At 53.3% G+C, this 26,264-nt stretch overlaps 1 protein-coding gene across 6 annotated transcripts in view; it reads left to right on the forward strand.

Moving 5' to 3' along the window:
• LRRN2 (leucine rich repeat neuronal 2) overlaps positions 1 to 18,432 on the forward strand; it is a 63,525-nt gene extending 45,093 nt beyond the window's left edge. For 2 of the 6 annotated variants that reach the window (XM_081121415.1, XM_081121412.1), the window contains exons 2-4: positions 6,481 to 6,729; positions 10,321 to 10,375; positions 12,627 to 18,432. In XM_081121415.1, coding sequence (XP_080977541.1) covers positions 12,848 to 15,010 — 2,163 coding nt within the window. In that variant the 5' untranslated portion in view covers positions 6,481 to 6,729; positions 10,321 to 10,375; positions 12,627 to 12,847 and the 3' untranslated portion in view covers positions 15,011 to 18,432. Of the gene's footprint in view, positions 1 to 248; positions 478 to 3,753; positions 3,929 to 6,480; positions 6,730 to 10,320; positions 10,376 to 12,626 lie in introns of those variants that run through there. The other 4 variants (XM_081121416.1, XM_081121413.1, XM_081121414.1 and 1 more) reach the window with 3 other exon arrangements.
• Positions 18,433 to 26,264: the final 7,832 nt, after the last annotated feature.

The following is a 26,264-nucleotide window of genomic DNA, read 5'->3' on the forward strand; positions in this document are numbered from 1 at the left end:
TGGTTCTCCCTCCCTTAACCTTGGCAATAGGGGAGCAAAGCCAGTGCTGAGCTGGCGTCCCTCTGAATTGTCCTGGGCTACTGGGCTGAGGAGAGAGGTCTAAGGATGAGGCTGGGCTGCTAAGACATACTTTTGTGTTGTTTTTAGTATATAAATAAACCCAGAGAATGATGCTGAAAAACACATTTAAAATAATGTCCAACCCTTTTGTTTTACAGATGAGAAAACTTGGGCCATGTGGGCAGCAAATAAAATCCCTGTTGATAACGACAATAAAATGCCCTCTGTGTATAAAATATAATATCTCTAGTGATACAAAGACACCTCCCACCCGTGATCTGATTGAGTTTTTAGACCAGTCCTGCAAGCTGGCAGGGAGCTTGCTGCCCATCTGACAGATGGCTCCTGAGGTCCTTCCCAGATCCTCTCCACTAGCAATGAGCCCAGGTGATGTTTTTGTGGCATGTGCAGCTCATAGTGCGTATTTCACACTCTTGTTTTCATTTCTCTGTGCCACGTCTCTCTCTGTACAAAAGACAGAAGGTCTTGTCCCCATTTTTCAGAGGAGAAAACTGAGGCTCGTAGAGGCTAAGCATCTTGCCCAGCTTTACTGTGCAGAATGGGAACTAGAATACAGGATCCCTGTGTTAGTTTCCTAGGGTTGCTATATCAAAGTACTACAAACCATGTGCTTTAAACAACAGGAATCTATTTTCTCACAGTTCTGGAGGTCGGAAGTCCAAAATCCAGGTGTCCGCAGGACCATGCTCTGTCTGAGACCTGCAGGGGAGGATCCATCCCTGCCACTCCTAGCTTCTAGCGGTGTCGCTTCTCAGTCCAATCTCTGTCTCCATCATCACATGGAATTCTCCCAGTGCCTCTGTTGTCTGCATCCAAACTTCTCTCTTCTTATACAGAAACCAGTCATTGGGTTAGGGCCCACCATAGTCCAGTATGATTTCCTCTTAATTTGATCACATCTGCAAAGACCCTATTTCCAAAGTAAGGGCACGTTCACAAGTACTGGGAGTTAGGACTTCAATACATCTCTTGGGTGGAGGTCACAGTTCAACCCATAACAGCCCCTGACCCAAGCCAGTGGCCTTCCCCACACACAGATTGCATCCTGTGCTCCATCCCTTTCATTTTCCCCTCCCCATCTTTTACTACCAAGGATGAGGTGTCCCCTCCCCTGCCAGGCAGAGAGCTGGAGGAAATTTCATCTTCTGCTCTTCCCAGATTACTAAGATGCTGAGGCAGAACCATGAAATATAGGTGGGCCCTTTGTCTTTTTCATTCCCAGACAGTAAAAATCATTAAGGCTTACTCTTAATTAGTTTAATTTTGAAACTTCCAAATATTGATTTAACCTGCACTCCTTTGTACTTGCTGCAGTCCCTGAATTATGCCTGTTATTGATCGTGGATGGAAGCGTTTCCAGCCACCGGGCTCTGGGGCCCTGGGAAGCGAAGGCCCCCCGAGGGGTGTGCTGGGCTCAGAAGGCATGGACCAGCTTTGGGGAGAGGGAGCCTCGGCCAGATTGGGAAGGGCCTTTTCTTGAGAAAGGACTGCTCAGCTTCGGCCAGGGACAAATTTCTTTCTCTTGGGTTGGCCCAGGCTCAAGGGAGTTTGAATAAGTCAGCTGGCAGGCTCCCAATTCCATTCCAGGCTAGAGGAGAGCTGAGCAGTGGGGGCTGGAGGAGGGTGATGTGTGGTCAAGATTTAGAACACCGCTTCGGCTCCAGCCACAACCAAGTTGGAGTCCTGGCTTGAGCAGCTGCATGTTCTTGAGCGTTTCACATCTGTGGAATGGGATAGTCATAGTGTTGTCCTGAGCATTCAGTGTAGCCACTCATGTCAGGCTCCTCGCCTAAGACCTGGCTCATAAGTATCCCTCAGGCAGTGGCTACCATAAGCATTGGTGTATCCCACTGGGAGAAGAAGGCCTAGACTCAGCAGCTCACTATCTTCCAGCCCTGGTTCCATTACTCGTTTGCTTATGATCTTGGGCAAGTCACTTAATATCCTTTCCATTGAAATGGGAGTAACGGCACCTATGACCTTGCAGGGCTATTGTGAGAATCATAAAGGATGGTGGATATGGAAGAGTTGAAGCTGCAAGGAGCATCCACTCCTAATGGATTATGAGTATTGATGGCTATAGTGGTCACTGCCTCGCATGCCCCCCTTGGCGCCCTCCGCCTGCACTATCCTGTCCAGACCATTCTGGCTCGGGCACGCTGCTCCAGCCTCTTCCCCACATCACGGACACTCTCGGGGCCTAGGGCAGCCACTCTTTGAAATTCACCTCACGCATTTTTATCCAGGACCTTTGTCTCCAACATGCACGCAGTGCCTTCTACCATCTGTGCACCTGCTGACCTACTGATTCAGGCAACACTTCCCTTGCCATTTTTAAACACAACTTTATTGAAGTTGTGAATTTGCATTCCATCAAATTGACCCATTTTTAATGTATAACTCAATGACTTTTGGTAAAGTTGCTCTGATTTTTTTGCCCAACTTCCCACATGAAGCAGAATTGTGTTCTCTCCTCTGTTGACCTTGGGAAATGCTCTGACACCTCTTATCATACTGTAGTAGAGTGGGCTTTTTATCTGTGGCTTCCTGCCTGCCCTCCCCATGACCTGTACCCCCAGCCCCTCACCCCACCAGCATACAGTCAGGGCTCTGTGAATGCTAATTGTGTAGAGAGTTTCCTGTGGCCAGGACAGTGAAGGTGGGAGGGGGGGTCTGGAAACTCTAGTCTTAACTGTCTTAACAAGAAGCTCATCATATACATATACATGTACATGTACATGTACATGTACATGTACAGAATTATAATCTCAGCCGGAGGGACCTTGGCTATCATTTAGTCCAGCAATTCTCAAATGGGAGCGCTCATCAGAAGCAGCTGGAGGGCTCATGCAAACATGGGCAGCTAGGCCCCACCCTCAGAGAGTGCGTCAGAGAGCGAGTCTGGAGGGCTGGGGTGGCCTGAGAACCTGCATTCTAACAAGTGTCCAGGTGATGCTGATACTGCTAATCCAGGGACCACCGTTTTGTTTTATTTTATTTTTAAATTTTTTTTTTTAATCCTCACCAGAGGATATTTTTTCCATTGCTTTTCAGAGAGAATGGGAGAAAGAGAGAGAAAGAGAGAGAGAAACATCAGTGTGAGAGAGACACATTGATTGGTTGCCTCCTACTCGCCCACCGACCAGGGCCAGGGAGTGAGCCTGCAACCGAGGTACATGCCCTTGGCCAGAATTGAACCCCAGACCCTTCAGTCCACAGGCCGATGCTCTAACCACTGAGCAAACCGCCTTGGTGTGGGACCACAGTTTTAGAATTGCTCGCTGCTCTGGCTCAACCCTCTCATTTCATGGATGAAAGGACATGTTCCAAGTTCTGTCCCTAAGCCAGGACTAAAACCCAGGCCTCTGCCGCCAGGTCCCTATGTCCTGACCTTTGCCTCCTCTCTGGCTTCAGAGAAACAAGGTGAGGGGTGCAGAGGTTGACAGAGCTTCTGCTGAGGCCTGGCCCCCAGCGGGGAGGGGAGATCCAGGAGGAGCTGCTGAGGGAGAGGTCGGTGGGGTTGGAGAGGGACCGAAGGAGGGGCCAGGTGAAGGAATTGCCAGGGCAGGCCTGCGGGAGGTGGTGAGGGCTGACAGGCTTCCTCGCTGCGGGGGGGGGGGGAGGGGGGGGGGGGCCTGCTGCAGGCCTCAGCTGCAGCCATTTATCTCGCAGGCCTGCCCGCGACAGCTGACAGAGGGAGCAGCGCGAGCCCGCACGGAGACAAGGCTCCTTCCGCCAGCGATTTATCTCAGCTTCATCTGGCAAACCTGCTGATGAAACGAGTCTCCTTTTCTCTCCGCCTCATCAATTTTCATTCTCATTTCATTTTTCTCTTCCGGTAGAAGAGGTTTGGCCTTTCTCCTTTTAACTGGCCTTCCCATTTGATCCCCTGCCCTTTCTCCCCAGCCACCCAGGCCCCAAAGCCTCTCCCCAGCATCTCCCCCAGCTCCACCCCCACGCCCTGGGGGTCCCTCTGTGTACAAATACTGGGGAGAGAGAAACTCAACCCCCCTGTCCCCTGCATCGAACTCCCCCATTCACCTCAAACAAGACAGGAAGACCTATTGGTGCTTCCCTTTAGTTCTGGGGCCAGAAAGTCACAGAGCTGCCCTGGAGCTCACAGTTTGAGAGAAGAGATGAGCATCATACTGGATGTGGGTTCTTAGAGGATGCGGGAAGGGGCAAGGGGTTGATTAATTGAGGGGAAGGGGTCAGGAGAAGGGGTCAGGATGGCTGTGGTCAGGGACAGCTTCAGAGGGGTGCAGTGTAAACTGAGACTTCAGAGATGGAAGACATTCTTGAGATAGACAGACGAGAAAAGGAACTTCTGGTAAAGAACCCTGCATGTGCAAAGACACTGGAGCAGCCAAGAGTATCGCTTACATCTCCCTGAAGTCTTTCCCCTCCTCCCCTCCCCTTGTGCCTAGCTCACTGGGATCCACAGCATGCAAAGGGATGTCCTGGGACCCTGGCTTTGGGAGGGAGCCTTTTGAGAATGCTTCGGGGTCTGCCCCACACTCCCACCTGATTCTAGAAAGAATGGGGAATTATAGGGATGAAGCCTGGAGAGGCTCATGGATCTTGGCTTGGCTGCCCCTCTGGCTCATGACTGGGGCCAGAGTGGAGTGACTGGGCTGCTGTCAAGCAGGGACATTTAGAACTCTGCTGGAGGGGCCTCTCAACCCTTCCAGGGAACAAGCTCCTGGGGAAAAGAGCTGCTCAGTTAAGCCAGGAGGAGCTGGGTGGTTTACCGGGTGAGTTGTGCCCAACACTGATGCTCTATAGATGAACTGAGCTGCCCTGCAGACTAGAAATAGGACTCCAGTTGGAGGTCCCAGGAAATGCTTATATTTGACCCAGGAGAGGGCAGCTCCATCGGGCAGGAGTGTCAGCCTGCGGTGGAAGGGTTCCTGGGAGAGGGTGCCTGCCTTGGAGGCCATGTGACCATCTGGTGCTGACTTGGTACAAAGGTGGCCTAGAAGCCAGGGATCGAGCCTCAGACAAACTGAGATGGATAAAAAGGGAAGGAGTCTCTACTGAGCACCAGCACTCTATAGACATCCCCCCAGGAGGTAGGAGCACCTGGGGGTGGGGGGTTCAGGTCACACAGCCAGCGCCAGGATTCATGTGAGCCACTAGCCTAAGCCCTCGGGGAGGTGGCTGGGGTCCACAGGATTTCTGGGGGGAGCCTGAGAGAGCTCCAGGAGGATGAGCGTCATCAGGACCCTGTGGAATGCAGAGGAAGAAACCTGAGTCGGAGAGAAGCGCCTTCTCTCCCTGAGGGAGGGGTTAAAGTGGCTGTGAGGCGCCAGAGCCAGGGGCGGGGGGGGAGGGGGCAGGGGACAGGGGCAGGCCCGAGGAAGCCAGGGAGCCATTGTGTCTCCCAGTTGGCTAGAGAGGATGCAGAAGGGGCCTAAGCCCAGACTCCAATCCACCTGGCCTTCAGGAGTCTGAAACAACCAGCCCCTTCCTCTCTCTCTGCCCTGCCCTTCCTTGCCTTTCTTTCCTTCCTCCCACGGATGTTTTCTGAGCTCCTACTATGTGCCAGACAGTTGGAGGAACTGGCAACTTGGAGCATAGTCCCTTCCCCTGAGGGGCTCACAGTCTAAAAGGAGAGACAGACAGACAAGGAAACAGGCAGCTTATGAGGAGGGATGTTGGGGCTGCAGAGGAGCCCAGGAGAGGGAGGAGTGGGGCAGAAGTCCGGCCGAAGGTGGCGGTGGGACTCAGCCTGGCACTGCTCTCCGTGCCTGGCAGGCTGGCTTCGCTGCCCTGCAGTCCTTTTGGTGCAGTGCGACCAGACAGAATGACTTTGTTTGCTACCTCCTGGCGTCCTCCACTCCTAATTAAGAAATAACGAGGCAGGCTTCCTTCCAGGACCCAGAGCTCTAACACCCTCTGCCAGGGCCAGCTGGGAGACCTAGGAATAGAGTTAGGCCTGGGGACAAGTCCCTTCCCTCCACTGAGTGTGGGGTTTCTGACCTAAAAAGTACCTCCTCCCAGGGTCTTTGGGAAGATGGGATGAGGTATCCGGTGCAGCCAGCAAATAGAGATCCCAGCACAGAAAAGGTGCTCAGGAATGTCGCATGTTGCCTCTGGGATTTACTTTATGTCATCCTTCCAGTAGTGTCAACTAGAGTGGAAGGGACTTAACTTACCAAGAGAGAGCTGCTCAGTAGAACAATGGTTTTTAAGCTTTGATAGCTGCAACCCAAGGCAAAAGATGCATGACTTTTCATCCTGTCCCTGTACAGTGTGTGTGTGTGTATGTGCGTGTGTGTGTGTGTGTGTGTGTGTGTGTGTAAAATACGGGGGGGGGGGACTTCTCAACAGTGTTTAGTCTGGCTACACACAATGCACTCTGATGTTTTCTATTTTATTTCTTTTTTTTAAATGCAGATTGTGACCCACTTTAAATTATCTTCATGACCCACTAATGGGTTGCCCTTCACAGTTCACGGCGGTAGAGCACCTCCCGCCCCTGCAGGGGAGTCTGCGCTGCACTAGACTCTGGGGACACAGAAATCAATAACGAGTCATCCTCTCCTGAAGGAGCTCGCCCCTGGCTGGGAAGGACCTGCAGCCTGACAGCAAGGACAGTGCGTGGTGGAGGTCTGTTCAAAGACCCCCTGGGACTGTGGGGCGGAGGTGGGTAACCACCCTTCTCGGGGCAACTGGGGAAAAGCGTCACCCAGGAGGTGGCATTGGGATGGGCTTTTATGGCTGAAGAGGAGTTTGGTGGTTGAGGCTGCTTTGCAGGCAGCATGAGATGCCCAAGGTGTGGAAGGAAATAGCAAGTCTGGTTTAGTGGGAGCACAGGGTGTCCGAGAATGAGAGTCGCTTAGGGGTGAGGAAGTGAGGGACAGGTCAAGATGGCAGGGGTGCGCAGTTTTGGAGAGGGGGGCAGGTGGTGCTGCCTGACAGAGGTGGGACTGAAGAAACAAGAGCAGGTTTGGTGGGAGAAGATGCTGAGCTTGGGGCAGGCTGAGTGTGAGGAGCCTCTGAGACAGGCAGGTAGAGACCGTGGGAGCAGCTAGAGGTGAGTCTGGGCACCTCCTTCCTGAGCACCTGTCGATTTGTCCTCTTGCCCAGTGCCCCAGATCTCTGTAATGAGAAGACCTGGGGGCCTGCAGCAGAAAGGGGGGTGAGCAGCGCTGCCCCAGGTGGCCAGCAGGGCTTTGGGGAAGGGAGGTTGGCTGAGAGTCATGGAGGTGCATGGGCCAGGAAGTCACCCTGCCATCTCCCTGCCTCAAGGCAGCCTGGCACTCAGGGGCCCAAGCCACAGGATTCCAGCCAGCGCAGGGCCCTGAAGTGTAGAGAAATTTCTAGGTATGGGAATTATGGAACAAGAAAGAGGACTCAGTCTCCCTTTCTGGAGACTGCTGATTAAGCATGAGACCCTGAGAAGCTACAGCCCTCAGGAAGTAGAAGGATGAATTCGGTGAATTTTAAGTCTGAAACGTTCCCTAAAGTTTCCAAAGACCATGGTCCCGAGTTGTGATGGAAAAGGAAGGGGAGATCTGGGTTAAACAGATGAAATTGGTCGATGGTGGTAGAAGTCAGGACAGAGGCTAACTCCAGATGGGGGCTGGGTAAGACTGGGAAGGAACCTTCTAGAATGCTATATCTTGATCTCGGTGGTAGTTATACTGTTATTCACAAGTGTAGAAATTCATTCAGCTGTGCACTTAAAATTAGTGTTATTTATGCACTCTCCTGTACAAATGTTATACCTGAGTAATACTTTTTAAATGTTTAATACAAAAGATGAGAGATGAGAAGATGGAGTAAGAGGCAACATGAAGGGGCACATGATAGGACTGTCGAGCACTGCATGTTCCTTGCATCCACAGCTATTCCGTGAGCAGTGTTCTGTCCCCACTTCCCAGCCTGGGCATTGGAGGTTCAGAGGGTTACCCACTGTGTCCAAGGTCACCTAGCCAGAGGCACAGCCAGGCTCAAACTGACTGCAAAGCCCAGGACCCTTTGCTCCACCACTCCTCCTTTGCATAAGTTATGTATGGAATTCAGGCTCTGGAAGACTAGATAAATGCAGCCTGTCGCCTGTCGCCCGCTGCCCGCTGCCCGCTGCCCGCAGAGGTCTCCTTCAGCTCTGAGGGCCTAGTTGTCTGTGATTAAATGAGAGATGGGAGTGAGGAGCCATGCTCACCTCGCAGGAGGAGCAGGGGCCAGGTGTACAGATGGAGGGCTGGCTTCCCTGCCTCTGCCTCCCTTCCACCCAGCGCTTATCTGCTGGTGAGGAGGCCAGAGTTTATCAGCGCTACACACAATTATGCTGCCCATCTGTCTGCGCAGCTCAGGGGGACCTGGCACTGAAGCTTCGAAGGCCAGCCGATCGATCACCACCTGCCACTCCTCCCTCCAGAACCCAGGCTCCCAAGGGTGGAGCGAAGGCGCCAGGGAGGGGAGAGGACAGGGAGGAAGGCAGCCAGAGAGGCTGGAGGAGCAGCCATTTAGATGTGGCAGGAGCACAGGGACTGTGCTGGGGGTGGAGCAGGAGGGAGAGAAAAGGGCAGCTCTGGCTCCTCACAGCAGCTTCTCCAGAGCTCAGTTTAATAATCAGTTCCACACTTTCTGCTAAATCCAGAGCGGCTGCCTGGAGGAAGTGAGTCCAATGAGCCAGCCCTTCCAAGAGAAAATTTTGCCCCTGGAGTGGGCAACCTTGCTTCCCTGACTGTGGCCCCTGGACTTTCTGTCTCCCGTCACTGAAGGCCCTGAGGCCAGCAGTGCTGGCAAAAAACACACCCCAGCCCCCAGTCAGAAGGCAGGCTGGGGTCCGGTCCCTGTGAGGTCTGCTGGCTCTGCCCCTGTGGTTCCAGGCCCAGCCACATTCACACAGGAACAGCGTCTACCCTGTGCTGTCCCTCAGTAGGTCACTCTAGCCAGGAGTCTAGGAATGGTGTCTGAGGGGCCTGGCAGGTAGCCAGGGAGGAGGAGCTCGGGACCCAGACCGTCTCTGAAGGCATTTGCACCTGAGGCTGGCATGCCAGGCCATCCCTGCGCTCTGCTCCTGTAAGGCAGGCATTGATCCACCAGGCAGGGAGCGTTGGCGGCTCAGGTTACGGCATCAAAGACCTGGGTTTGAATCCTGACCCTGCCACATAGAAGCTGTGCAACCTTCTACAAGTCACTTAACCTCTCAGAGCCTCCATTGCTTTCCCTGCAAAAGGAGACTAAATCCCTTCTCTGCCTACAAGCAGGGCTGTGGGAAGAATACACGTTTCACTATTTGTATCCACTTACAAGTCCTCTCTCATGCTCGGTCCTACGCTTTGTGCCATGGGGACACAAACAGCACGTCAGACGTGGCCCCTGCCGCAAGGAGCTTGGAATCCAGTTGGGGAAAACGTACACGTGATAGTCTGAACTCCCGCTCACCCGGGGAGATTACGGATAAAAGACAATTAGCTTTCTCTGAGCTCCGGGCAGAAATTGCTAATCAGCCTGCGTGAGTGGGCCGTGCGCAGGACAGCCTTAAATGGCAATGGCAGGTGAGTGGGCAGCTCTGAGCTCTGCCCTGGAAGGGGCTGCCTGCTTAGCAGTTGGGGGAGGGCTGGCTGGGCCTTTTCCAAGTCTTGGTATCAGAGGTGCGTGAAATGAGTCATCGAGCTGCTGCCTCTCTCTGGGTGCTGCACCCCAGGCCTGGTCTCCTGGCCAGGAGCAGGAGCATTGCCTCAACCACCCGTTCCAGCCCGAGGGGGGAGGAGGAGCATGCTGCCTGGGGTGCAGGGGAAGGCCAGTCTCTGGAGGGTTTTCATGTTTTAAATGCTTTCTCCATCACAAAGGTGTTAGAACAAAGGTGGAGGAGGAGAGATGCCTGGGACTCAGGCAGGGTCTGAGATGCTTGGGGCCCTGCTGAAGGCCCCTTTCTACCCACCCCAGCCTTCTTTCTGCTTATGGGTGGTCTTGGGCTCCTCTGATCACTTTGGCCCTGCCAGAGAGGCACTCTGGGAAGGTGTGACATACTATTGCCTACTTCTGCTCATAGCTCCCCACCCCACCACCTGGGGGCAACACTGAGCCCAGAGTGGGCAAGCTTAATAGAGGCTTGTCAAGCCCTAGGATCCAACTTCTGTTCCTTCTAAGAAGTCCACGTGGAGGGCCTCCCAACCCCAGGGGATGAATGGAGCTGGAAGGAAACTAACATTTTATTGAACTCTTTCTGTGTGCAACACACTCAGTTCCTTTAACCCTAATGACAACTTCATTTATACACAGGAACAGACGCTCGAAGAAGTCAACCGCTGTTCCCAGGGTGCTCTGGTAGGAAGCGGTAAGTATGTAATAAGATCTCCTTGCTGGTGGGTTCTGCTCTCTCGTGCCAGGTCTAGGCAGGAAGCAGGGCCACTGGCTTTAGATCCAGTTCCATGGCAAGGCCCTCGGGAACTCAGTTTGTCCCTGCTGCCTCTCCACCCACGTAGTATACCACATAATTCCTGCCCCTGTCCCTGCCTGCCAGGCATGGGCTCAGTGGCCAGGCTCCCCAGGCTCCCCTTGCACATGTATGCAGATGCCCATGCATGTGTACACATGCCTTTGTTTGCCCTGAGTTTTACATTCAGTGCCCACACACCCCAATGCAAAACCTCTGCGCATTTTAAGCTGTGGTTGTTTTTCCCAGCTTCAGAAATAGCTACAAAAGAAGGTGGGAAGTAGATGTAAACAGGCACATCGCTCTCCTGCTCAGGAAGGGCACCATGCCTCTGACTGCTGCCCTGCCCAGCCCCAGGGTCCTGGAAGCTGGATGAGTGGGCAAAGAGCTCATCTGGCCAGCTGAGAGGCACCTGTCTGAAAGGTGGTAGGAGACACAGCTCCCCACTCCCCAAAGCTCCCTAATAAGGAAGGAGCCACCGCCCAGGAGACAACAATGGGCACTGCCCTGCTGCTGCAGCCACCAGTGCATCCCAGGGCGCCCAGGGTAGGCTCGGGCCAGACCTGGGAACCAAGAAGCGCGGTGTAGCTGGCACAAGCTCTGGACTTGGGTAGATGACTGTCTCCTGTCGCTTACCAGCTATATGTTTTGAGGCAAATTCTTTACCTCTTCCGAACCTCAATTTCTTCATCTGCAAACCGGCAGTATTAATGCTTATCTTGTACTAGTTATGAATGTTAAATTGAAAAAGACATTCAGAGTCTTTGAAGAGTCTTGGCAAATTGCAGGTATTCAGTAAGCCTGTGTGTGCTTCCCTAGTGCCTTCAAGTGGGAAACTACCCAAATCAGACCTCTACGGAGGAGTTAGGCCCAGGAAGTGCCCTGGTTTTCCCCGCCTGGGTTCTAGGCCAGGGCTGGACTTGCCTCCAGGGTGATACAGCCTGGCTGTGGGGGCTGAGAGGACTTGGACTGATCCTCTGGATTGGGAGGGAGGGACTAGTAAGCAAGGGCTTGGATTTATAGTGTGTGGTGGGGGAAGGGGCCCTGAGCTACAGAGGTTGATTGATACAATAAACACTCACTGGGCACCCGCCCTGTGCTCTAAGCACAATGATGAAGTGACCGATGAGGATGTGGACACCCCTAGATGGGGAGACCTTTCCACGTGAGGTGCTCAGGGCTGTCACAGGAGGAAGCACGGGGCCCTATAAAGCATAAAGCAGGCCCCTTAGCCAGCCAGCGGCGAGAGGTTTGGGAGTTTTCTGTAGGAGGTGACTGGCCTTAGGTTGAGTCTTGAAGAACAGGTAGAGGTTGCCTAGGAGACAATAAAGAGGAGATGTGAGAAGGGGGACATGTCAGGGTAACTTGAAGCTGGAAGGGTTGTGCACAGTGGGTAAGTGGATGGCAGCAAGAGAGGCCAGGAGTAGTGGCTGGGGCCAGATCACATAAGGTCTTACCTGCAGTGCTAAGGAGCTCAGACCCAGACTTCTTAATCCCAGCGCCTGGCAGCTAAACCAGGCTGTGGGGAAAGGGAAGCCCCTGCCTCTAGGTAAGAAAGTTAGCAAAAACCCAAGCTGCACCCCACCCCAGGAGAAGTTAAGCAGACGCCAGGCAGGGCCACTCCCTTCCCAGGCTAGCTGGGTGTGGGATCACTGCCTTTTAACCTCCAAGACCCAGGCACCCACTTGGATTTGGAAGCTGCGCTTGTTTTCACCATGCTCTGCCCGCTCCACTCAGAGGGACGTCTGGAAACTATCGCTTTATTTTCCGTTTACTTAGTGAGCCAAGGAGGCGGGAGGAGAGATGTGAGAAAGCTTAGGGAATCTCTCTGGGCTCAGAAGGACTCTGAAGATGACAATAATCGCAGCCGTCCCCTCCCCCCCCCTCCCCCCCAACCCAGCCTCACACACACCTTTCCCGAGTATTCTGGAAGCTTCTAGGACCCAATCTCTTTCTCCTTCCCTGAAGACTCACAGTCACTCACTTCCCACCTCAGGTCCTAGAAAAGGACACTGAAGCCTAAGGACTGTAGGACAGGACCCAGGAGACCATCTGCTCAGCTCTTTTGTCTTCTTGAGTGGAAAAGGGAGACGGGAGGAGGGATATTCTCTGCTCCTGTGCCCCCTGCTTAACTCCGCCTCTTATTCTCCAGGGCTGCCCTGCTGGGGCGTGGGGGTGAGTGAGCAGGCCCAGTGGATGACCATGGAGAGCTGCAGCCAAGAGGGCAGGAAGTGATGCCCACCCATCCCCCATGACTGCCCTGAGAGTGGGGGTCCCCAGGCCCTGGCAGGCTGCTGACCCTCAGCCTGCAAACAGCTAAGAGCAGGACTTTAGACTTTTCCTGTGGATGGTCTCCTCCCCTGTGGCTCCACCATGAGGCTCTTCGTGGCCCCCCTCTTGCTAGCATGGGTGGCTGGTGCCACTGCTGTTGTGCCTGTGGTCCCCTGGCGTGTGCCCTGCCCCCCTCGGTGTGCCTGCCAGATTCGGCCCTGGTATACACCCCGCTCGTCCTACCGGGAGGCTGCCACGGTGGACTGCAATGACCTGTTCCTGATGGCCGTGCCCCCAGCGCTGCCCGTGGGCACGCAGACCCTGCTACTGCAGGGCAATGGCCTCGTCCGCGTGGACCAGAGCGAGCTCGGCTATCTGGCCAACCTCACAGAGCTGGACCTGTCCCAGAACAGCTTTGCCGATGCCCGAGACTGTGACTTCCATGCCCTGCCCCAGCTGCTGAGCCTGCACCTGGAGGAGAACCAGCTGACCCGCCTAGAGGACCACAGCTTTGCAGGGCTGGCCAGCCTGCAGGAGCTCTACCTCAACCACAACCAGCTGCACCGCATCGCACCCCGGGCCTTCGCCGGCCTCGGCAACCTGCTGCGGCTACACCTCAACTCCAACCTGCTGCGGGCCGTGGACAGCCGCTGGTTCGAGATGCTGCCCAACCTGGAGATCCTCATGATCGGGGGCAACAAGGTGGACGCCATCCTGGACATGAACTTCCGGCCCCTGGCCAACCTGCGCAGCCTGGTGCTAGCAGGCATGAACCTTCGGGAGATCTCCAACTACGCCCTGGAGGGGCTGCAGAGCCTGGAGAGCCTCTCCTTCTATGACAACCAGCTGGTCAGGGTGCCCAGGCGGGCGCTGGAGCAGGTGCCTGGGCTCAAGTTCCTGGACCTGAACAAGAACCCGCTCCAGCGGGTGGGGCCAGGGGACTTCGCCAACATGCTGCACCTCAAGGAGCTGGGGCTGAACAACATGGAGGAGCTGGTTTCCATCGACAAGTTTGCCCTGATCAACCTGCCTGAGCTGACCAAGCTGGACATCACCAACAACCCCCGGCTGTCCTTCATCCACCCCCGCGCCTTCCACCACTTGCCCCAGATGGAGACCCTCATGCTCAACAACAATGCGCTCAGTGCCTTGCACCGGCAGACAGTGGAGTCCCTGCCCAACCTACAGGAGGTGGGTCTTCACGGCAACCCCATCCGCTGTGACTGTGTCATCCGCTGGGCCAATGCCACCGACACCCACGTCCGCTTCATCGAGCCGCAGTCCACCCTGTGTGCCGAGCCGCCAGACCTCCAGCGCCGCCCCGTCCGGGAGGTGCCCTTCCGAGAGATGACGGACCACTGCCTGCCTCTCATCTCCCCCCGCAGCTTCCCCCCCAGCCTCCACGTGGCCAGGGGCGAGAGCCTGGTGCTGCACTGCCGAGCGCTGGCCGAACCAGAACCTGAGATCTACTGGGTCACCCCAGCTGGGGTTCGACTGACAGCTGCCCGTGCAGGCAAGAGATACCGGGTGCACCCCGAGGGGACCCTGGAGCTGCGGAGGGTGACGGTGGAAGAGGCTGGGCTGTATACCTGTGTGGCCCAGAACCTGGTGGGGGCCGATACTAAGACAGTTAGTGTGGTGGTTGGCCGGGCTCCCCTGCAGCTAGGCAGGGACAAGGGATGGGGGCTAGAGCTCCAGGTGCAGGAGACCCACCCCTATCACATCCTGCTATCTTGGGTGCCCCCACCCAACACCATCTCCACCAACCTCACCTGGTCCAGCGCCCCCTCCCTCCGGGGCCAAGGGGCCCCTGCTCTGGCCCGCCTGCCTCGGGGAACGCACAGCTACAACATCACCCGCCTCCTTCAGGCCACGGAGTACTGGGCCTGCCTGCAAGTGGCCTTTGCTGATGCCCACACCCAGTTGTCCTGTGTATGGGCCAGGACTAAAGAGGCCACTCCTTGCCACAGAGCCCTAGGGGACCGACCTGGGCTCATAGCCATCCTGGCTCTGGCCGTCCTCCTGCTGGCAGCCGGGCTAGCAACCCACCTTGGCACTGGGCAGCCCAGGCAGGGGGCAGGTGAGCAGCCTCTGCTTCCGGCCTGGGCTTTCTGGGGCTGGGGTTCCCCCTCAGTCCGGGTGGTGTCTGCACCCCTTGTCCTGCCCTGGAATCTGGGAAGGAAGCTGTCCACATCCTTAGAAGGGGAGACACTGTCACCACCATTGTCTCAAAATTCCTGGAGCTCAGCCTGTTCTCAGCAGTAGAGAAATAACTAGGACTACTTTTTAACAAAAGGGAAGCAGTCTGGGCCAGATGCCCTGCCAAGAAAGTGACATGGACCCACGTGCTTGAGGCCTGACAGCTGGACCAAGACAGACGGGGCTTTGTGGCCCCAGGGGCTACTCCTGCAGCCTCTGAAACGTGGCCCTTACCTTCTGGGGGCACCTCTGCTGCCTTTCTGAGGAGCATCTGCAAGGGACAGAAGGACTCTGGCTAAAGCCTCCCACCTCCCCAGTTGTCTACATGCCCAGAGGCTCCTGGGCAGCCGCCTGGATGCCCCCTGCCTATGTCCCCAGGCCCTTGGCCCACAGGATGTGCCCCCTCCTCTTCTGTTTCTCTGTACAGTCTCAGTTGCTTGCTCTTTCCCCTCCTGGGCAAGGGCTAAAGGAGGCCTCTCCTCCCATTTTGAGGACCGCTCCCAGAGTGGACCCCCAACCTGCTCTGATGGACATTTGGGAAGAAGCTGCCCAGGACCGCCTCCTCTTGGCAGCCCAGTTGGCACTCTGAGGTTGACTTTCTATAGGCAATTTTGTACCTTTGTGGAGAAATGTGTCACCTCCCCCAATCCAGTTCACTCTTTTCTCCTGTTTTGTAAAAAATAAAACTAAATAAGAAAAACATAATAAGGAGGGAAAGGAAACAAAAGGAAAGTGGTCCTTTGAGTACTGAGTATAAACTCAGAGCCCTGTGCTCTGGAACCCCTTTAAAGCCCAGAGGGTGACAGAGGGAGGGGCTGGAGTGGAAGCTGGGAAAGGAAAGGAGGGGCAGATGGCGAAAGGGGGCACTGGCTTTCCTTTCAGATTTTAATTCTGGCCTCTCCCAGGCAGTCCTTGTGACTACGAGCAGCAGAGCTAGGGGAAGAGGGACAAAGAGCTAGAGAGGCTGGCAGGAGAGGGAAAAAGTGTAGGGGAGAGAAATGGAGAAAAAGCCAGAGATGGAGGGAGTGGAAATTTCCATCGCCAAACATTGTCACCCCTTCTCATTCTCTGATAAGCAATTAACATGCCAGTGCATAAGAAGCCCTTCCCAGGCCTATTTCTAATTAAACAAACCCAAGAGGCAGAGTCATGCAGAGAATTGCAAATCATCAAGACAGCAAGAGCTCAGGCCCACTGGGGCAGGAGCCTGTGTGGGGGGATGGAGGATTGGGGGAGGGGAGGGCCGTGGGACAAGAAAATTGTCGCGTTTACCTTTCCGGTCCATTTCAGTATAATTTGCAATGAGCCTGGATTGCTTTTACAGTATTTAAAAAACACACACATACACAAAACCAAACAGATTGACTTCTAAGGCCCAACATCTGTTCGAAGGGGAGAGGCTGCTGTGGGCAGCCAATGGGGCAGCTCCAGAGCCAGAGGCCCCTGGCCCCACCACTTGTTTCTGAGATCATCTGGGGAAAGTCCTGGGGCTCCTGAGACTGAAAAGAAGCAGCACGTGAGCCTGAGGACCCCTGTGCTCCAGACACACTCAGCAGACTTCTTAGAGGCTGCTCTAAGCTGCTATCAAGAGTCACATGTATACACTGGTGGAAGCCAGACTAGGAGACAGAGCACCAGGCCCCACAGGACCTAGAAAAAGCACCCTCACCCCAGCCCGAGGGCAGCACTCCTGTCTCAGTGAGCACAGGGGAGCAGGGTGCTCTGAGGACCCTCACAAACGCCGGTTTAGAAGCCTCCTTCCCTTAGGCAGGTCAGCCTGCCTCAGAATCACCCCGGGCTTGCTAAGCATGGAGGGCTGGGCCCACCCCAGAGTTTCTGATGAGATCTGGGCAGGACCTGAGAAATTGCATTTCTAACTAGTTTTCAGGTGATACTGCTGCAGCTGGTCTGGGGACCACACTTTGAGAACCTCAGAGCTCCAGCACACGCTGGCTGGAATGTTTCGCTCTGCTCCAGGCCCCCAGGAGAGGGCTGGGGAAGGGACTTGAGGATGGTCCCTCTGCTCCTCCCCCACAGCAGGCTCTGTTCACACGTGCTCTTTCCCACGGGTGGGTGATGCGTTCTGTAGTAGAAGGGGCTGGGCCAACAGAGACATGAAAACACGCTTCCCTCCCCTCCTGGCACCCATGACCAACAGTCCTAAGGCCTCCAGTATTCTTTCCTCATGAACTTTGGGATCATGATGGCTGTGTTCTGGGCAGCTCCGCCCACTGGCTAGAGCTAGCCTTGGGATCTAGCCTATTTGCCAACCGTGGGAGTTGGACCCATTGTTGACAATCAGGAATGTATGTGGGGAAAAGGAAGGCAGGGCCTTTGCAGACCATGGAAAACTGGAGCCAGAGTCAATGCCTCTCCTTTCCTCTAGGGTGATGGGCAGTTGCTGCCTTTCTGAATGGGCCCACAGGGCACAGAGATTCGAGGTGCTGTTGCCTTAAATGAGCACCCAGAGCCCTGGAAAGCCTGTGGAGCCCTGCAGCCCCTCCATCTGCACTTCAGCTGCCATCCCCACAAGTCTCCTGGGATCCCTGGGCCCAGCAGAACAACCCGGGAAGAGAGCACAGCCGGAGGCCTGGGGCCTTAGATCCCACTAGCTCAAAACGCTCCAGATGTGCCTGGGTTTGACAAATGGAAGCCCTCTTTGCTACCTTCCTTTCCCTCAGACTCCTCAGCTACCCACAGGAAGCCCTGAGGGGGGCTTGGGGGTGGAAGCCCAGGGGAGAGGAGACGCCATTCTGGTCCCCAGTCTCCGCGTGCCCAGTGTCTGGCTGTACTGCTGCTTCCCAGACGCTGTGGAGCTTACACTGCTTGAGGCCTTGAAGATGACCCCCTTCTTCTGGGAAGAAGAGGCGGTTATGGTGGGTTAACCTGTCTCTCAACCGCATCCCCACGTCCGAAGCATGTTGGCTACCCTGCGGATAGCTAGGAACTGAGCAAATGAGAGAGAGCAGCCTCTCCCTGGTACGGAGCGGGGCGTGCAGCTCAGGCGCGTCTGACCAGGCGGTAGGACGGTGGACTGTGCCCTGTATGTCTATTAACACAGCCTAAGTGGCATCTGGAGGCTTAGGTTTCACACTAGACTGAGCACATGTGTAGGCACCTAAACATGCTGGGCTTAAAACAAACAAAATAGCTACTTACCTGGCCCCTTCTGTACATTTAAGATTGTGCTTTTAACCCTAAATAGAAAGCAATATTTATTTGTTTACATTTTAAGTTGTTATGGAAGGCCTATCATTTCCATCTATGGAGATGATTTCAAAACCCAGCCTAGCCCAGCCTGGCATGGCTCAGCAGTTGAGCGTCGACCTAGGATCCAGGCGATCAGGGTTCGATTTCGATTCCCAGTCGGGGGGTGCAGGAGGCAGCTGATCAGTGACGTGCAGGAGGCGGCTGATCAGTGATTCTCTCATCACTGATGTTTCTCTCTCTTTCTCCCTCTCCTTCCCTCTCTCTGAAATCAATAAAGATATATTAAAACAAAAACCCCCTAACTATTGAACGAATTAGTGCATACACTAGTGCCTGCCACTGCGATTCTGTCCTGCCTTCCACGTCTCCATCCCCGGCTCAGGTAGACTGTGGAGCAGACCTGGGCGGGCACATTCTGCGACTCACCACAACAGCCTTCCCACCAGCCTGACACAGGGCTCGCAATCAACATGTCTGGCGTGGCACTCAGACAGCTGCAAACCACTCAGATATACTATCTTGCAGCTGACATCTCCACATTCTCCCACGAGGCTGACTTTGCAGGAGTCAGTGTCAAAATGAGGAGACAGTGAGCTCGCGGCATTCCTGGGAGCTATCAGTATAGTCCCTGTATCCCAGAAGGAAATGAGGTTGGCTGATCCAGTGTAGGATGGCCAGTTGGGACTTTCCTGGTCTTAGCACTGGAAATCCCTTTGCTTTAGGAACTGTCAATCTTGGGCAAACTGGGATGGTTGGTCACCCTCGCCTAATGAACTCTTCTAAGTGTACCAAGTCATCTTCCCCGCTCCCTTTCTCCTCCCTCCCTCCCAATCACAAATATTTCATGAACATGACTATGTGATAGGCACAGTTCTAGGCACTGGGGATGCAGATGAAACTCTAAGCCCTACCTTGCGTTTTAGTGCAGGGAGGAAGCTGCTGAACAGGACCAATAGTCTGTTGGGTGGAATGAGTGCTGTGGAAAAACAGTAAGTCAGGGAGGGAAGAAGATGAGAGGAGATGTGAGGACTGACACAGGTGCTCAGCACAGGCCTTGTTGAGAAGGTGACATTTGGGGGACAGAACCAAGCAGTTATCTGGGGGAAGAATGACCCAGGCAAAGAGAATAGCATGGGCAAAGGCCAGGAGCAAGGAGGCTAGTGTGGCCTGACCAAGAGAGAGAGGGGGAAGGGTAACCATGAGACTGAAGGTCAGAGACATAGCCAGGCATTGCATTGGGCTTTGTAGGCCGCTGGAAGGACTTGGGCTTCTCTTCCAGTAAGAGGGGGAGCCATGGAGGTGTGGGGGTCCTGAGCAGGCATGTTATCATTTGACTTCAGGGGATCCCTCTGGCTGCTAGACTGAGACTAGCACAGGGTGTGCGGTGGTTGAGGGCAGAGCCAGAGAGGCCAGTTAGGAGTCCACGGCAATAATCGTTCCAGTTTAATCGTTACTTCTAGAACTTTGCCAGGGATGGACACCAAGTGTACCTCCGGTATTTTCTAAATCTATCCTTTCTCCTATTTTTGAAAATCAAAGCCACATTCACTCTTTCGCAGGCTCCTGACCCCTCTGCCTTTCCCCATGAGTCTTCAAAAGCAGCTCACATAGATCAAGGCTCCAACATCACATTTGCAAGCCTGTCCGTGCCCTGCCTCATAACAGGGAGACCGGAACTCATTCAAAATAGTGAGGAAGGAACTTCATCGGCCTCCCACTCCACCTTATTTGTGTTTGTCATTCAAGCATGTCCTCCAAGGGAGAGACAGCAGGGACAGGAGGAGTCCCTCTCCAGCCCTTCCTCTGTGACCATTGACTACACTTTGGCGTTTTCAGGCCTGACACCTACCTTCCTTCTTGATTTTACCAAAAGAACACTTGTGTGTTCCTCGTGGGTTTCACAAGTGTCAGGTCCCGTGTCCTTCACCTTCCCAGTATGATTCTTACCCACTGTGCTTCCCTTTGTGGTTGCCCTTAGATACACCATCTTCTTATATTTTTATAGAATCATAATAGTGGCTAATGTGGAGCGCTTGCTGCGTGCTAGCCATTCCAGCACAGGTTCGACACACGTCGTCTTATTTCATTCACAGCCACCTTACAAAGTAGATACCATTATCCCCATCTTAAAAATGTAGACTTCAGAGCTCAGAAAAGCTGAAAGGCTTATCCCAGGTCACACAGCTAGTAGGTGGCAGAGTCAGGAATCAAAAGTTGTCTGATTCAAAGGCCCTGTCTTAACCACCCTGCTCCACCCACCTGATTCGAATTCATATACTTTAAAAGCATGTCAACAGTTTTTCGAGAACATGAGAACTTTGCAAATCCATGTGCAGATTTTAGAGAACTCCCCGTGCAGCCACTTTTATTTTTAGATGCTGCCCTCTTTTTTTATTCAGGATAATTTATGACTTTATTGTCAGGACTTCAGTTTTAAAACCTCTTGAACTGTATTGTCTTGAGAAGCACAGCTTCTGATTCTTTTCTGAGTTTTTGAAACATGCTTTTTAGAAGCCTGGGTGTGCCTCATTTTGCCCCCTCGTCTTTTCCTTCCTTAGATACTGTGAACCCTAAAATCCCATAGTGGTTCCTCAGGAGATTCCGACCTCTCCCCTCACCAGTGAGTTCTTCTTTGTTGGTCAGAATTATGTCCAGAGCAGCCTTTGCCCGTGGGATTCCTTTGCCCCTGAGCTCAGACGTCAGTTGGCAAGTCAGGAGCTCATCAGAAGCTTGTTGCTGAGCTAAGCAGCGCACCGAGCACGTGTCTAGGTGGCAGGGGTCCCCGTCACTGCTTCCTCTGGCCTCCATGCCCATTTCTTAGCCTCGATTAGAAAACGCAGTCCCTATGGCCTCCTTCCGGCCAAGTGGCCCGTGTCATTCTCATGCCACAATGCCCTCCCCAGCCATTCTCCTTTCGTCTTCATCCAAAAGCTGGTTCCACTTCTTGTGACCTTCCATCGCCCAGCTACAGTCAGGAATCAGTATCCCACCCCCGGCCTCCTCCGTACACCCCGAATCTTTGTGCCCCTCCAGGTTTCCTTTTCTACAGTTCCCAGCAAGGAACCCAGAGTTCTCCCCTGCCTTGCTTGCAGAAATTTCCAGTCAACACAGTCCCTCAGCCCTACCTGCAGCATCACTGTATGCAAAGGGGCCTGATGGTCCCGCTCGTGGATGTCCGAGAGCTCTGAAGAGCCACTGTTGGAAGATGGCAGCTCCCTTGGCAACAGAGAACACAGTGGGTTGAAGGAGCTCTAGGGAGCTGTTCTTCATCCCCTCATTGCTACCTCGGGAATCAAAGAGGGCCAGGCTGCCAGCCTGTGAGGAGGAAAGAAGGAACCTGGGCTCAGCCTGCAAGGTAAGGACAGCGTGTGGTATACATTGTGGCACGTGGCTGGGCCCACTGACACCTGCTTTCTCATTTGCTCTTAGTAACAACGCAGTGAGTTAGGCAACACAGATATGGTTGTAATCCCCATTTTACAGGTAAGGAGGCTGAGGTTTGGGGGTAATTTTACAGAACTTATCCAAGGTCACACAACCAATAAGGGTAGAGCTGGAGTCTGAACCCAGGCCTTCTGATTCTGAATCCCCATGCTCTGTTCACCTTCCCACACTAAAACACCCTCTACCTGAAATCTAGTACGTGAGGGCAGTGTGCTCCTCTGTGGGGTGGGGGATGCCAGCTGGAAACAATCAGGTACTAACTACTGAGGGTAGGAGAGAGTACCACTTACATCAACAAGGACACAGGAGATAGGTGTGTCCTAGGACTTGAGGGGTTAGAGCTGGCCTAGGCCAAGGAGCTTTGGGGAGACAAGAGCATTGCTCCCCACTCAAAGACCACTGTTTAGTAAAATTCCTCACAGCCAAGCCACCTTGCAGGATTATCTGGTTCAGCCCTTGCCTAAAATGGCCTCAACATCATTATCTCCATTCCCTTTACAGTGAGGGTGGAGGGCAACTAGACCCTGGGCTCTTGGCTCAGGGCAGAGCTGGACTGAGACTCACTGGCCATACTCCTCAGTGGTTCAAAGTGGACTTGGAGAGTCCATGGACCACTGTGAATTGCTGACAAGTTTTTCTGCTCATATGCATATATGAAAATTTTCTGAAGAGAGGCCACCTTGGACTTGATAAGATTCTGAAATGGCTCCAAAACCTAGAAAAATCAAGAATTGCTGCATTAGAGGGTCTGAGAGGCACACCCAGGGCTGAGAACTGCAGACTCCAGTTGAGAGTTGCTGAGGGAAGTAGCCACCCACAACGTGGGGGTCTGTCAGAGAGGATTAGATTGATGAACATCCACCCTCTCTGCACTAAATGGGATCCAAATTTATGTATATAGACATCTCCCTTAAAATAAAGAAAACAAATAGTGAATTCCCAGTGTTTTCATTTGCAAAGCAAGGGCTCCCATGTCTGCTCCTAACCTTCAGTCGAAGCTTCGAGCTTCCAGCCCATCAAAACCTACAAGCTCTCTGTAACTCCCCTGTATCCCCTCCCTCATCAGCTCTGTGAGTCCCTCAACCCTGAGAGCGACATTAGAGGTCACTCAGCCACTGACCGCCTGTGCCAGGGAGGGCACAGGGTCCGCCCAAGTGTGTTGGGAAACCCAGTCTCATGCCCTTCACCCTTTTAGTCTTGGGCAGGTTAGAATCACCCATCCTGTTCCAGTTCTCCTTTGCACCCCTTGTCCCATTCCTCAACTTCTCTGACATCCCCTACACACACATATATACATGCTGTGTGCACACATGCTCGCACATGTGCTTGCACAAACACATGCAACTTTGCAAATGTCATTTGCCGCTCTGCTCCAGTCCCCATTCTCCATGCCATCTGCCAGAAGCTATTTTAAGCACCTAATAAAACTGCTTTAGAACCAACCCTGCCCTTTGTTTCCCCAGGACAAGAGCATTTGGCTCCAGATGGAGCTACGTGTTGGCACCAAGTGAGAAGGAGAGAGAATGAACCCAGGGCTAGCAAGAGACCCCAGTCACCTCCCACAAGCACTGTGGTGTGTCTCAGCTTTGATGGGGGACCAGAAGTAAGAAGGGAGGACATTCCGTCTGGACAGAAGCATGTACCTGGATTCAAATCCCTGCTGTGATCCTTACTATCCCTGAGACCACCCCTGAGACGTGGGCAGGAACCACACCTGTCCGCCCCACCTGTGAACGAGGGCTGCTGGTACTTAACTCCATGGTTCTCAAACTGGAGCCAGCCCCAGAATCACCTGGGGGGTGGGGAGCAGGCGGGGACAAAACCCAAATTCCTGGCTCAACCCCAGAGGTTCTGATTCCGAGAGCCTGGAGCTAGGCTTGAAAATTTGCATGTCTCACACAAGCTCTCAAAGTGATGCCTGTGGTTCTGGACCATGCTCTGAGAAGCTGTGACCTAACTTATGAGCTGTTATGAGCATTAAGTGAGAAAATACATGTAAAGCACCGAGCACTCAGCGAGACGGTGGTTCTCAGCCTTGACCGTGCATCAGAGTCACCTGGGGAGATTTAATAACTCCCGATGCCCAGCACCGCAGGCCAATTAAATCAGAGCCTCTAGGAATGAGATACAGACATTACAACTTTTTTTAAAAGCTCCACAGGTGGCTTAAATGCACAGTCAAGGCTGAGAGCCACTGTAGAAGCTCAATATATTTAAAACACCCTTTATGAGCTACCCAGCTGCCCCTCTTCTCCGACCTCTGTCGCCTTTCTTTCCCGTGGGTCCCATCTCCCACTCTGGTTCCCATGGGAAGGACCACAGGGAAACTTAACCTTGGCTTTGGTTTCTAGGATGGCCAGGGCTGAGGACCATGTGGAAGATGAGAGCTGGTTCATTCATTCAGTGGCTTGTCACCCAGTCAGACCCTCACTGACTCATGAATCATCAACCAAGCTGCTATCACTGGATTTATGAGGTGCTTGGGGATGTGTAAAAGCCAGTCCTGCCTTCAGAAGTTTGTCCTGTAGCACAAAAGATGTAGAATAATAGACACTGGATCCAGAAGAGTCCTCTAGCCCCCCTCACGCCCGCCATGGACGTTCTCTGGAGCTGCCCCATCAGACTGGAGAACCACCCCCATCACACCCGCAGCCCAGGTCCGTGTCCTGCCTGGGAATCGAACCGGCAGCCCTTCGGTGGGCAGGACAGCGCGCAGCCAGCTGAGCCGCGCCGGCCGCGCCCAGCTTTGGTGCTGTGAGGGACGGAGAGCTCTTTACCTCACAGGACGGCCGTCAGTTTAACAATTCTACTAGTTAGAAGTTCTTCCCGAGAGAGAGGAAGCTGCAGCTTTTCCTGGATGCTCATTTTGTTCCCTGTTCGGCCCGTTGCGGGCCTCCTTAGACTCCTCAGGAGGTTGACGGAGCGCTTGGCCGAGGCTGTGTTGCTGACAACTGCGTACTGAATGCGGCACGGTGACCAAGCAGAAAGAATCGGGATGGAGCTACTGTCAGACCTACTTCTTTTTTCTTTTTTTTTAAATATATATTTTATTGATTTCAGAGAGAGGAAGGGAGGAGAGAGAGAAACATCAATGATGAGAGTCATTGATCGGCTGCCTCCTGCACACCCCCTGCTGGGGATCGAGCCCGCAACCCGGGCATGTGCCCTGACCGGGAATCGAACCGCGGTCTCCTGGATCCTAGGTCGATGCTCAACCGCTGAGCCACACCAGCCAGGCCAGACATAATTCTAAGTGCTCTCTTCAAAGCAGTTTGGAATTCGGGCACAGCCAACACTACTGAATTTAAGGTTTCATCTGTAACCCTCCTGCCTGTCATCCCGTCAGTCTCTAAGGTGGGACACATTGTTCTACTGTAAAATAAAATAGAAAAATGTAAGTCTTTGTGCCAGCGTCCTGAAATTGCGGTGTTGTGTCCAGACTGCGTGTTTCAGTTTTTCCACAATGTGGAATGGTACACACGAGGATTGTTTAAGAAAATTAAGTCTTTTTAAAAAGTTCTTCCTTAGTCTGTCCTTCCCTGGGACTCCCACTCACTAGCTCTAAACTCTGGGGCCTTCCCTCCCACGTGACAGACCCGCAGCTCTGTAGAGAAAATTACAACTTGCAAATTGAGAGTGCGTTCTTAATTACCATCCAAGTGTCACAAGGGCAATCCAGAAGTTCTCATTTTCTGAGTATTAATTCTCCAGTTCTCACAGGTTGTGCCAAGACTCAAAAGCCAACCTAACACAAAAATTTTCTCTAGTGAGCCCATTGCACTCTAATCTTAACCCCTCACCCCCTTGTTCTTTCCCACTTACCTGCAGCTTCAGCCTGACCCAGACCATGTGTCTTCGTCAGGCTCTGCTCCTGATGGGTGGTTACCGGGACACAAACAAATATAAGAACCCATTGCAAAGTGAAATTAATATGTTGTCCCCCCAAAATGCAGATTTTAGTGAGGCTCGTGAAATCAATGTTAGAAAAGTATTTAAATCATCCACAAAGCCACCACAAAAATAAGGCTCTTGGGGAGACCAATTAACAGCCGGAGAAGAGAAAATCAGTAAGATAATCAGCACAATAGTCACCTCAAAAGTAAATGACTTGGATAACAAAGTCAGCAAGAAAATAAGTGACGACAAGGAAAAGTAAATGATATCAAAATTTTAGCCCGGCCAGTGTGGTTCAGTGGTTGCGCACCGACCTAGGATCCAGGAGATCGCTGGTTCAATTCCTGGTCAGGGCACAGGCCCGGGTTGCGGGCTTGACCCCCAGTAGGGGGCATGCAGGAGGCAGCCGATCAATGACTCTCATCACTGATGTTTCTCTCTCTCTCTCTCCCTTCCTCTCTCTGAAATCAATAAAGATATATTTTTTTTAAAATTGAAGAGAGGCCCATGGGAAATGGATGAAGCACTACAAAGTTTTGCCAAAGACCCTCTTTAAGACCCTGCTGCAAAAGGCAAACAAAAAATGAAGAGCTTTCCCCAGGAGTCTACCACTTGGCTAAGGGATAAAGTCTTACCCAATAAAAGAATTTCTGCCAATAATACAAAACAGCAATGATCGAGAGTTAGGTTAAGGGGAACACAGATTAAGAGTTCAGAAGAGGAGAACCAACGAAGACAAGAACGGCCGGTGAAGGCTTTGCCAAGAAGGATC

This window comes from Miniopterus schreibersii (assembly GCF_964146895.1).
Source record: "Miniopterus schreibersii genome assembly, chromosome: 19".
In the NCBI taxonomy this organism is placed as follows: domain Eukaryota; kingdom Metazoa; phylum Chordata; class Mammalia; order Chiroptera; family Miniopteridae; genus Miniopterus; species Miniopterus schreibersii.